Source organism: Trichomycterus rosablanca, chromosome 21, assembly GCF_030014385.1.
Source record: "Trichomycterus rosablanca isolate fTriRos1 chromosome 21, fTriRos1.hap1, whole genome shotgun sequence".
In the NCBI taxonomy this organism is placed as follows: domain Eukaryota; kingdom Metazoa; phylum Chordata; class Actinopteri; order Siluriformes; family Trichomycteridae; genus Trichomycterus; species Trichomycterus rosablanca.
The window spans coordinates 4,636,665-4,648,957 of NC_086008.1; the positions used below are offsets into that span (position 1 = coordinate 4,636,665).

At 39.7% G+C, this 12,293-nt stretch overlaps 2 protein-coding genes across 2 annotated transcripts in view; both read right to left on the reverse strand.

Moving 5' to 3' along the window:
• LOC134335228 (apoptosis-inducing factor 3) overlaps positions 1-6,936 on the reverse strand; it is a 29,576-nt gene extending 22,640 nt beyond the window's left edge. Inside the window, exon 1 of the mRNA XM_063017726.1 lies at positions 6,572-6,936. The gene's annotated coding sequence lies outside the window, so the exon portion shown is untranslated. The remainder of the gene's footprint in view (positions 1-6,571) is intronic.
• A 4,175-nt stretch (positions 6,937-11,111) lies between these two features.
• Positions 11,112-11,783, reverse strand: cldn26 (claudin 26). The gene has a single exon (XM_063018214.1). The coding sequence runs from the start codon at positions 11,781-11,783 to the stop codon at positions 11,112-11,114; it is 672 nt and encodes a 223-aa protein (XP_062874284.1).
• Positions 11,784-12,293: the final 510 nt, after the last annotated feature.

Here is a 12,293-nt window from a genome sequence, read left to right on the forward strand (position 1 = left end):
TTTTGTGGCTCCTACTTTATTTTATAAAGTAGAAGACAAAACTTGAACATACACTTTTCTAATGTTGCGTTTGCAGCATTTAGCAGGCGCAAAGCGACTTAGAATTATGACTGAATACAATTTGAGCAATTGAGGGTTAAGGACCTTGCTCAGGGGCCCAACAGTGGCAACTTGGCAGTGGTGGGGCGTAAACTGGTAACTTTCTGATTTTTTGTCCAGTATCTTACCCACTGAGCTACCGCTGCCTGATTTTGATTTTAGTGATATGTATGTGCTTATATTAAATTGCTGGTATAGCTGGTGCTGTACAGCAACATAAATCCTGAGCATCTGGGTTCTGTCCTCATCTCCAGTCTCTGTGGATTTTCTCCAGATACTCCTGTTTCCTTCCACCTCCTAAGCACATGAAGTAGGTAAAACTAAATTTAAGTGTGTAGTGCTCTGCAATGGATTGGCTCTTTGTCCATGGTCGGTTTCTGCCTTGTGCCCAGTGTAATTAGCAATCTGCCCTTTTCAACATGCCTGATTCACACTCACTAGCCTCTCTCAGGTCAGTGCCACTAACAGAAACACAAAAGCAAATACAGGATGATACAAACGACACCTACTGTAGGTTCACCCCTCTGATTCCAACAGGCCTCCATCCTTCCAAGAGCAAACTGCTTTTACCTCAGGTGTCTTTTTGTAAAGATTTTCTCACAGTGCTTCTTTGGACTTACGAGACTCAAAGTGCTCACGTGCGCACACACACACACACACACACACACACACACACACAATTTATCAGCTGAAACTGATTTGGACTGTCACAGGAGTTCAAAGTCAAAAGGAAATCCCATCACAGTTGACAGGTTGGTCTTCAGGCTATCTCAAGATGTGCAGTGATTAGATCAGAGGTGCGTTGTGGTATTTATAGGTTGTAGGTTTTCATTTTGAGTTAAAATGGAAAAACAAAGTTTGCTTTCTTTAAATCCAACCAAAGATTTTCTAAAGGATTTAAATCCGAAGACCAAGAAGGCCATTCCAGGATAACTTAACCAAGATGGTTAAATTAGAAGTGTGCTTGGAATCAATGTCTTGCTGGAAAGGCCAGTTATCACCAAAATTCAATTTCAGCACAGAAGGCAGAACATTCCTCCTCAAAATGCCTTGGATTTACTGTAGAAATTATTTTCTTTGAGGTTTTGTAACAGCTCTTTAGTTTTTAGCATGGTTGCAACACACCTTGGACACTTGAATCTCTCAGTGGTGTTTATATAACACATCACAGCTGATGCAGATGAAGGGTTGTTGTTGATCCTGATAGTTTAATCATGTTGTGACCCACCTTTAGGTTATAAAGACTAGCAGAAAGTTTTAACTTAAGCAGTATTGTTTACATTACATTTACATTTTTGGCATTTAGCAGACACTTTTATTTAAATCGACTTACAATTGTGACCATATTCATGGCAAGCAGTTGAAGGTTAAGTGCCTTGCTCAAGGGCCCAACAGTGGCAACCTGGTAGATGTGGGGCTTGAACCTGCAACTCTCTTATTACTAGTCCTGTACCTTAACTGCTGAGCTACCATGATAGTATTGTGTAGGGGTTGAATAAAATTAACAGTGTTCAAATATTCTACTACTGTAAAATCATTCTTTTCTTTTTCCTTTGCTGAAAGACTTAAAGTAAAATCTCGCTCTGGAGAAAAGTTAACAGTTCTAAATTCTTATTTTCTTTAAGCGGCTGAATTGTGACTGTATGTGCCGATAACCAATGCCAGTCCAGTTCCTGAGGCGAAAGCTGCTGGGTTTGAAAGATCATTGTTGTAAGGAGCTAACATTCCCCTTCACTATGACTGAAATGTCCAAGTGACATGTTGATTGGGTTTTTACCTGCACCTTTCAGGTACAAATAACCCCTGGTTAATCATAGCCTTTTAAAACAGATCTAAAAGAGACACTCACAACAAAATCCCTTTTCTTTAACGGCATCTTTACTGCTTGCACAACACAGATGACAGATGGGGGTTAAGCTATAGGATCTGTAGAGTGTGTTTACTCCACAGAGATCCACAGGGTGCTGTCATATACGACCTTTCACACTGTACACAGGCCTTTAGATACATCAGTGTACAAGGAAAACTGGGTCAGTAGTTCAGCCGCGGGGAGTTTAGGTTGTTGGAACTTTTTTATATTGTTAAAATGTTCCTGTGCAGCATGTTTTTCTTTTCAAACACCTTAGTGTGTTTGCAGACTAACTTCAAAACCAGATGAAATTGCTATACATTAATGATATCAGCTCTGACAGGGGCGCCTTACTGTTGAAAGTTTATTACCGCTGGATTGATCTTTAAGAGGACGGCTTCATTTAACCTGCCTTCCAAGAGGTAAACGAACAAAAGTTCACTCCACGACCGCCACTCAACCTGTAGTAAATATAAACACTATGTGGTCAAAAGTATGTAGATGCCTGACTATAAGCCTGTTGGACATACCATTTTGAAACCATGGGCATTATTATGGAGTCCCGTTCCTTTCCTCTTACCCATTGTGACCATAACAGCTTTAACCTTTCTGGGAAAGCTTTCACAAGATTTTTAAGTGGGACTGCCTGTTCAGTTAAAAGAGCATTTGTGAGGTCAGGCATTGATGTTGGATTAGAGAGAGGTAGTCATGGTCAGGACTCAGTACACTAGTGGTGTAGAGGCAATTAATATAGCTAATGACTTCTCTGTGACCATATAAATCAACCTAGTTTGAGTGCAGCCATTAAAAGTATGTGGAAAAGTGGTATTTTGTCAAGGTCTGAAAGAAACCCCAGCCTATCACCTTATGCAAAGAAGACGTGTGTTTGGATGATCAGATGTAATCCAGGAACCACAAAGAAACTGGTCTGCCATGAATTAGAAGTTGCTGCTACAGGTGACATTGTCCATAGCCAAGCAAGTTTTATGTTACTATGAGCTTAGAGGCTGCCATGCTGTCATGCTTTTACTTTGTCCATGTGATTTACAGAGTTTCAAGGTGCTGGGTTCTTCACAGTTGGAAATATGTTTTGGTGTATTATTGTACACCCCCAAGTAACATGTTGTGCATGGCTTCAAGAAATTACAAGTTTTATGTCATATTTTATTCTCCTTTACCAATAGTTCTCTCTGTTGTGAAAAAAACATGTGAACAAAGATTTCAGCAAGATCTGAAGATTGCTGCTGGCCTTTTGTTGTTACCCTTGGGTTCTTTTTCCACCTTCTTTGGAATTGCACATGATGCTTTTGGAGTGATCTTTGAAGAACACCCACTCATAGAGAGAAGCAGCAGTACAACATCTTTCTTTATTTGTAGTGAAGTTTGTTTCCACATCTTTACAATAATTTAATTCCTATTAGATTTGTTTTAGTTGGTGAGGTTTACAGGAAATCAAACTTTCTACAAGATCAGAGCACCTTAACATCCCACAGCTTTAATCTCATTAATTAAAACTTCTAACATATGGAACAGTTGTTAGCCTGTGAGTAATTATATATTGTGTTCAATAAAGAGATAAAAACGGATTGTGTCTTCTAAGGGTGAATAGCTTTTATTATTATTGGAATTGTGAATACACTGTATAGCTGCAAGCGTTTGAAAATTTCATTTTGAAAATGTATTTACAATCACATTAACATGCAATGGTGAAAAAAGATTCTACAGGAACACTATGCAAAAAATCAAAGCAGCTTCCAGAAGAGCTGAAAAAAGTAGTTCAAATATACATGCCTGGAAAATGGTAAAAAGCTCAAGGCCTCACTGAACCACAGTGAGAGTCATTTGCTATCCAACAGGTCACATAAGTTCTACAGACTCAGGTTTGTGTTAGGCTAGCAAAACTATAGTACAATTGTACTGAATAAAATCCAAGCAATTGAGAGTGACGGTGTTTACTCAGGGACCCCTCAGTGGCAGCTTGGCTGTGGTGGGGCTTAAACCAGTGACCTTATGATCACCAGTCCAGTACCTTAACCACTTTGCTACTACTTAAAATTCTTAACAAAAGGTAAGGTCATCTGTCTGTTAGATGGCACTGAGATGTATTTGGGTTTTGCAGTAAGCCCATGAGCAATCAGTGATAAACAGAATTACTTCAACTTAAACCGAAAGAGATGATGTGGTGAGAACCGAAATAAATGTCAGATTGAAAGCAATTCTGCAACTGATTTCAATGTTTAGTGGAATGAGCGGGAATCTGCACTGTCAGTATTGTACGTGGATGTTCAGGTGGTGCAGCGGTAAAGTACACTAACCCACTAAGATCTGGGCATCCAGGGTTCAAATCTCAGCTGTGCTATCAGCCAGTCTGGTGTCAGCATTTACATTTTCAGCATTTAGCAGACGCCTTTATCCAAAGCGACCTACATTACAGTTACAGTATACAGTCTGAGCAACTGAGGGTTAAGGGCCTTGCTCAAGGGCCCAACAGCTGCAACCTGGCAGTAGTGGGGCTTGAACCAGCGACCTTCTGATTACTAGTCCAGTACCCTAACCACTAGGCTACAGCTTGCCCTACATACTTTTAATGGCTGCACTCAAACTAGGTTGAGTTATATGGTCACAGAGAAGTCATTAGCTATATTGTCCTGACTATGACTACCTCTCTCTAATCCAACATCAATCTTGTGAAAGCTTGGACATGATTAGCTAATGTCTGGGAGGGGGTTGGCCAAAACAGCCTAGCTATTGGGAGGCTCACTTCTCAGTGTGCTCTCAGTGCTGATCCCAAGCCTGGATAAAATATATAGTTGCGCCAGAAAGGGTAAAAATGGTGTAGAAACTGTGCTGGTATGCAGACCAGGTCCGCTGTGGCGGCTCCTACATACTGGAGCAGCCGAAAGAAAAAAACTTTAAATATTGCATGTGTTCTGTACTGTATATTAGTTTTACTGTTAGTGCGTGTAAGTCTGAATGTATTAGGGGCCGCTAAGTTCAGTTGTTCAGAGCTGGTCTTGTTGTGGAATTTGGAGTCTAAGCTGTTGTACACTGCAGGGTTATGACACACACACACACACACACACACACACACGTCATGCCTTTAGTCTGCAATAAAAAACACACTTAATGCCCTGCCGCTTCAAACAGTGCTAAAATCCTACTGTTTCCACTAAAAGGAACGATACAGAATCCCAGTTATTGCTTACTGTGTCCAGCTCTCATCCCAGTATCACAAATAATAACCTGGTTCATAAAAGTACTGGTCTGTTTGTAAGTGTGAGTATAAGTGCAGGAAATGCCATATAAGAAACAGTTAATAATATTTTAAAGCTAAATGTGAAGACAAATGAAATCTTGTTTACACTACATGACTAAAAGTACATGGACACCGAACAAGGAGCTTGTTGGACATCACATTCCAAAACCACACTATGTCAGAAAATTAACACAGTTTTGAAGTATGGCGGTAACTCATTAAACCTTATCTTTATCTTTATCTTTATGGGCCTGGCTTTGTGCATAAAAGCGCAATAATGCTGGGTCAGATCGTTCTGGAACACGCTTTGAACATTGCACCAATCCACTGTGGAGCATTATACGCTCACTCATTTACTCACTTGCTTAAACATGGTGGAAATAAAGAGTTTACTGTTATGGCATGTTTTTGGGAGTTCGGAAGAACCCGGAGTACCTGGTGGAAACCCATACATACACAGACGGACATGGCAAACCCTTTGAAAAAAACCTTGAGCTGTGCGCCATCCACACTACGTGCCACACTGCTATACGAATTACAAAAGAATTGGGGTTTTTTTCAATTGCAATTTTACCCCCTGTGCTGCAGCTTCCCAGGACCAATCAAGGAGGGCTGCAGACTGTCACATGCCCCTCCAACATGTGCACAGCCACCAACCACTTCTTTTCACCTTCCTGAGGAAGCTGATAAAGCACAGTATCACATACTGACATTCGTGATCATCCAGCCCTTGTGCAGGTGCCTCAATCAGCCATTAGAAGTCATAATTTCAGCAGCTATGAGGCTTCCCTGCTGGACCATCGTAACCCCCCTTCCCCCAGGACACACAGCCAATCGTGGTGGGCAAGCATTCAAAATGAATGAATGTGTGAATAAATGTTTTCTAAAGAAAAAAGACGGGTAATGGTAAAAAAACCATGGCTTTATGAATCTTGCTTGGGGCACAGTGGCATAGTTATGCTAGAACAGGAAAGGACCTTTCCTAAACTGTTGCCACACAGTTGGAAGCATATCATTGATTGAAATTAATTGTTACACATTAGAAAGACTCTAATTAGAAGGGTTTTCCTCATACGTTTGGCTATCTAGTGTATTACTGAATTCATATTGTTCTTTATTGTAATTTTTATAATTAGTAATTAATTTCTGTTAATGTATGTTACTACACAGTCCTCACACACCCCTATCACCTTGCTCACCCCTCACACACCCCTCTTACACACAAACAATTATAATACACTGGCTTCATAACCCTGAAAAGTCAAAAGTTCCCCATCTCCACACTGACCGTCAAACCATCACTTTGCCAGTTCATGTCTGGATGACCCTAGATATCCCAAATAGGAACAGGAGCAAGCAGGACTCACCCAATGCCTGGACGGAACAGGTGCAGTCGGGTCTACGTCCACTCACAGGACAGGCGAGAAACAGGAGAACATTCTAGCAGACCCAGAACGACCTAAAGTTCTCCTCCAAGCATCTCCAAGGTTTCTGATTAAGTCTTCAGAAGTGCTGCGATGTTCTGCGATGCTTTTACTGCAGTAAGCTGAGATTCAGCTACAGTCCCACTGCCAGCCTCATTCATACACACCCACACACTTAAACATTCACACATCTATACACACACACTTTAACATTCAGACACACACTTTACAGTGCAGGAACAGCAGTAGAACGCAGGCCTCTTGAGCTTTTAATGCTCGTTCCTTCAAACACTTTCACTCCGACTCTCACAGCTTACAGCTCACACACACACACACACACACACACACTTGCTCTCTCTCTCTCTTTCTTTCTCTCGCCCTCTCTCTGCAGTTGCAGGTTACTTGCCAGCAGCAGTTCAGCTGTATGCGGTATTGATGAAGTTGCTTGGGGGATGCTAACACTGCATGAATTCTCCCAGTGCTCCACTTTCTCCTCAGCCCTCCCTCCACCTTCTCACTCAGCTTTATCACAGCTCAATTATTCTCTCTCTCTCTCTCTCTCTCTCTCTCTCTCTCTCTCTCTCTCTCTCTCTCTCTCTCTCTCTCACTTATTACTAAAGTAAATTGCTATGCTTTATATACACTTGAAGTTTGTTTGTTTATGATGAGTTTGATGAGTTTGTGTTGGGTGAGCACCAGAGTGCTGCACAGAGCTAGTACCTTTAAAATGAATTGGAATGTTGATTGAGTTCTGACCTCACAAAATCAGATGGAGAGAGAGAGAGAGAGAGAGAGAGAGAGAGAGAGAGAGAGAGAGAGAGAGAGTGAGAGAGTGGTCAATGCACTTGTTAGATCTACTCTGATAAGCCGTTTGTCCTTCCCATTGATGCCATTAAAGTCATCAGAGCAGGCGTGACAGGGTCAGGTCAAATAATCTGTCCGTGCTGGTGGCCATGCTGGCTCGGACAAATGGCCCTCACAGGGGTGTGTTACCAAACACACAATCATCCTGCATCATGTTTCCTGAATGTCACATACCCTGCAAAACAGTATGAATAAAGTGTGTTGATTATTGCTTATAGACAGGCTGGCATAGTGGTGCAGCAGGTGGAGTGGTTGTCGCAAAACAGCATTGGTCTTGGGGATTCGGGTGGCCTCTGGTCCTGGTGCTTTCCTCCGTTTGCCATGACCTGTGTGAGTTTTCTTCCAAAAAGTGGGGAAGCGGCTTTAAGTCTTTTAAATCCTAGATGTGAGCGAGCGAGTAAATGTCAATGTCTAATGCACTGTGAGTGATTGGTGTTTTGTATAGGGTGTATTCTGTCTTGCACAAATGCCTGGGTGACCCTGACCAAAATGAAACAATTAGTAAAAATAATGTAATAAATATATTCATCCGTTTACAAGCCTGTTATTGCTCGTTTATGACCCTCTAGTGGTCATAGTGAGAACTTCTACCCATATTAACCTCAAGGACAAATGAACAAACCCTCTGCAGCACAGTTAGTGACATTTACCTCCTCTCAATCACTCACTGCTCTATACTGCAACATTTCTGTCACAGCCAGTCCGGAAAGACATGAGGGTCATAAACAAACACCATCCCAGAACAGTAAGGTGTTGAATTATGCATAAGGTGTAGCAGCTCGCCTGAATGTTAATATTGGCACCCTGCATTGGAGCTCTTTCTCTAACTGATTACTCCTGTGAAGCCTGTCAATAAGTACAAATAATAAATAGTTAATGACATGCATGCAGGTTGGCCACTGGCCGCTAGTTCATGTAATAAAGGTTATAATTTGTAGCATATTTTTACTGCCCACAGAAAAAAGCAATTCCCACTTAATGAGCTTTGAAGGAATTTTAGATTCTCTGCTGAGATACATTACGGCTGTTGTCGGAGCTCACTATTGTCCACTGTCCATCAGTCATTTCTGAATCATCTAATGCTTGATCATTCTAATTACTGTATTACTGGGAATCAATTAATGTGTATCTTTAATCACAATGATGTATGTGAATTATAATTCATTCTATAATTCAAATCCTTTCTGATTCATTAAAACATTTATTATTATTTTATAGTTATTTCTCACCTGTGTGAATCATTTGTGACTACAATAATACATTTACTTTTGATATGTGACTCGTGAATCATTTCTGACATTCTCTATGTATATATACTGTATATATCGCTCACTTTGTTGAAAGCACCTGTTTACATATTTATTAATGTACAATCATACAAACACAGGTTAAGATCATGTACAGAAATGAGTAATATACAAGAGAAATGTACAGAAATGAACATACAAGAGGTGTATGTAATGTGTATACATAATGAATGAACAGCACGGAAAAGGGTGCAAATGTGCCTCCGACTCTGTTGCATTGAGAAGTGGGTTAAACGGTTCCAGAGCAGTTCAAAAGCCATTAGAAACCCAGTACAGCAGACGTAAATAATTCATGTAAACATCTGATGAAACATTTTGTTATGCAAACTGAATCAATGAACACGACACCCTGCACTATTAAACTTCATCCAGAAAAAAATGCTTTGCAAAAATGAAAACTGTTAAAACTAGTTTACACACACCCTTACACCAAACGAAATGTTTACTTTCTGTGTGTTAGCAGGATTGAGAACTGATTGTAAATCAAATGCACCCCTTTACCTGGTCACACTTTAAAAGAATGAATAAACGTGGTCTTGTGTTACTCAGCTATTATTGCAGTATCTCACTTACTGCAGCAAAAATTACTAAAAAAAAATAATTCTTTCAATGCTGGTTCCAAGCCCAGATGAAATAAGGAGGGCTGTGTCAGGAAAGGGTTCTACATAAAAACTGTGCAAAATCAGGCCCTACCTATTATTATTATTATTATTATTATTATTATTTATTTATTACAATTTTCCTCCAGTTTGGTCGTGTCTAATTACCTGATTGCATTTCGGTTTCTCTACTGCTGCTGACCTCCACTTCTGACCAAGGAGAGCCGTGACTATCACACGCCCCTTCCGACCCTTGTGCTGCAGCCGACCTTTTCTTATTTCATTTGAATGAGGTGAATAAATCATGTTATGCTTTAATGCAGCAGAATCAATAAAAACAAAGCAAATCTGCTTTAGTTAATTACTCAAACACTGCAAAGTCTTGCTTCAATTCATTGTTCAAACCTTAATGACGGCAAAGATTCAGTTACTAAATAAATCACATAAATCAATTCTGATAACTTCTAATGAATTATAATTTAGTACCGATTCTTTTTACAATTCATCATTCTACCATACAATACTGTATCTTTTATTCTATAGCAGAATTATTGCAGTTGCATTTAGTGATTCATGTTCATCATGCCAGTTATTCATCGATCTGATTCACTTGATGATTCATTATGATTCATTCTGTATCTGTATCATTTTGAATCACGTGTAATTGCAGTTTGTGGTTTATTATGAGTATCAGGTTTATCTGATTGCATTTTGATTTATTTAATCATTTCTCATAACCATCCTGCTGTATCTGTCAGTATCTAAATGGATCACTTGAAAATGCAGTAAATGATTCACATTCACAATAGAAATCATCAATAATTTCTGAATCATCTAACGCTTTATAATTCTAATCATGCTGTATTTTACATTATCTATTGGAATCAGTTAATTGTGATTAGCGATACACATTAATTATGTGAATTATAATTCACCCTCTAATTAAAATCTGTTCTGATTCAATCAAAAATGTATTATTCTGTCATAATTATTTCTCATCTGTGTGAGTTATTTGTAACAGCAACAGTAAACTTATTCATAATATATGACTCATGAATCATTTCTGCCATTCTCTGGTCTGTTGTTTTGTGCACTGGAAAGTTAGAATAAAATTATTTTGCTATGTACTTTATGTCTCATTATCTCTGTGAATAATTTATCATTACAAATGTCCCACAATGTCAGTTATATAAATGATAAATCACTTTTTATTCATGTAATAATTTTATACCATATTCAATTCACTAGTGAATCATTTGCGATTGCAATAAGAGAATCACATGCATTGTGTGTCATGATCATTTCATTCAATTACCTATGAATTATTATTATTACATATCAAGTATTTATTAATTTAATTATTTTATCATTCCATTAAATTGTATCTACTCTTATTTTAAAACATGTGTGATTGCATTTAGTGATTTATATTGTCTATTGGAACCAGGTGCATCAAGAATCATTGAGGCAATACTTACTTCATACATAATAATCACTTCATCATTCTGTTTTACTGTCTTTTTGAATCATTCTTTTTGCAACCATTCAATTATCATTTTACCATACAGTACATCTTATTATCTATGCAAGTCTTTTTAAATTGCATTGAGTGATTCACATTTACAATATGAATAATTTCTAATTCATTACTACCTAAATTACTGATCGTTCTTTCATTCTGTGTCTCTATAGCATCATCCAGTAAAAATCGATTTACAAAATCTCAGTTTTTGAGTAGTTCTGTCTGCCGAGAGTCTGATGTTGCAGTGTGTGATTGTAACAGGAGATTTTCCTTTGCTGTTTGGCTTGATGGTCACCCATACACACCGCTACAAACAGAAACGAGCCACCAATAACCAGCAGGAGTCCTGAGAACCAGGCAGAAAACATGGCCTCACCATACTCCCAGCGTGGCATCACATCCGGCAGACCTTCATCCCAGAACTCCAGGACCATCACATATGCTATAAGTGAGACGGGAGCCAACGTGGTCATCCCTGACACCAGAATGAGCACGCCACCCAGGATAAGAAGGTTTCTTTTCAACCTCTCTCTGCCTGCGCCAACCTCGACTCCTTCAAGTCCGAAAAACGCTGCCAAAACGCCGAGGAACCCACTTGCGATGGAAACGCACATGAGAATCCTTGACACAAGCGTGACCGGAGGCAGGGTGAGTAGAGATTCGAAAGCCTTGCATTGCAACCCAACCTCCTCAGTAAAGATGCAGGTGTGCCACAGACCCTCATACCAGTTCTCCATCTCGTTCAACTCCGAGTTCATCGTCTTCCAGAGAGGCAAAAAGGTGGTGATGAAGGTTGTTACCAGGCCTCCAAACGCTACAAAGAGTGACACTCTTTGAACAGTTTTAATAGTCAGAAGAACCATTCCAGCAGCTTTTTTTCTTTACCTACCAGTGTGTCTCGGACAGTCGTCTCTACCTGAACGACGCGGCCTTAATCAGTATCTTAGACAAAAAATCACAAGCCCTGCCCACCCAGCTCCTCATAATGAATTTTAATAAATGAACGGTCACCTCATCCATATCAGCTTAAAAGCGTGCAGCCCTCCACAAGAGGCGCTCTGTTCAGCTGTAGTGATTAAAATCATGGTAGAGCACAATAAGGGCTTTTAAAATGTTGAAATCGGATAGGAGCCCGGCTGGAGCTCAGCGGGATGAAACATGAGCAGGTTAAAGGCACAAGCGTGACATAGAAATAGAATAGACTTTATATAATAGACAAATTTTTATTCCAAACCCAAAAACGTTGATGTGGATTTGGACCAACTTTGTTGCCTTAACACTCCTGGAAGTTTTTTTATGAGACTTTGGATGAAGCCTGCAGAGATTCACTTCCATTTAGCCACAAGACACTGGACATTGATAAATCCAGGCAG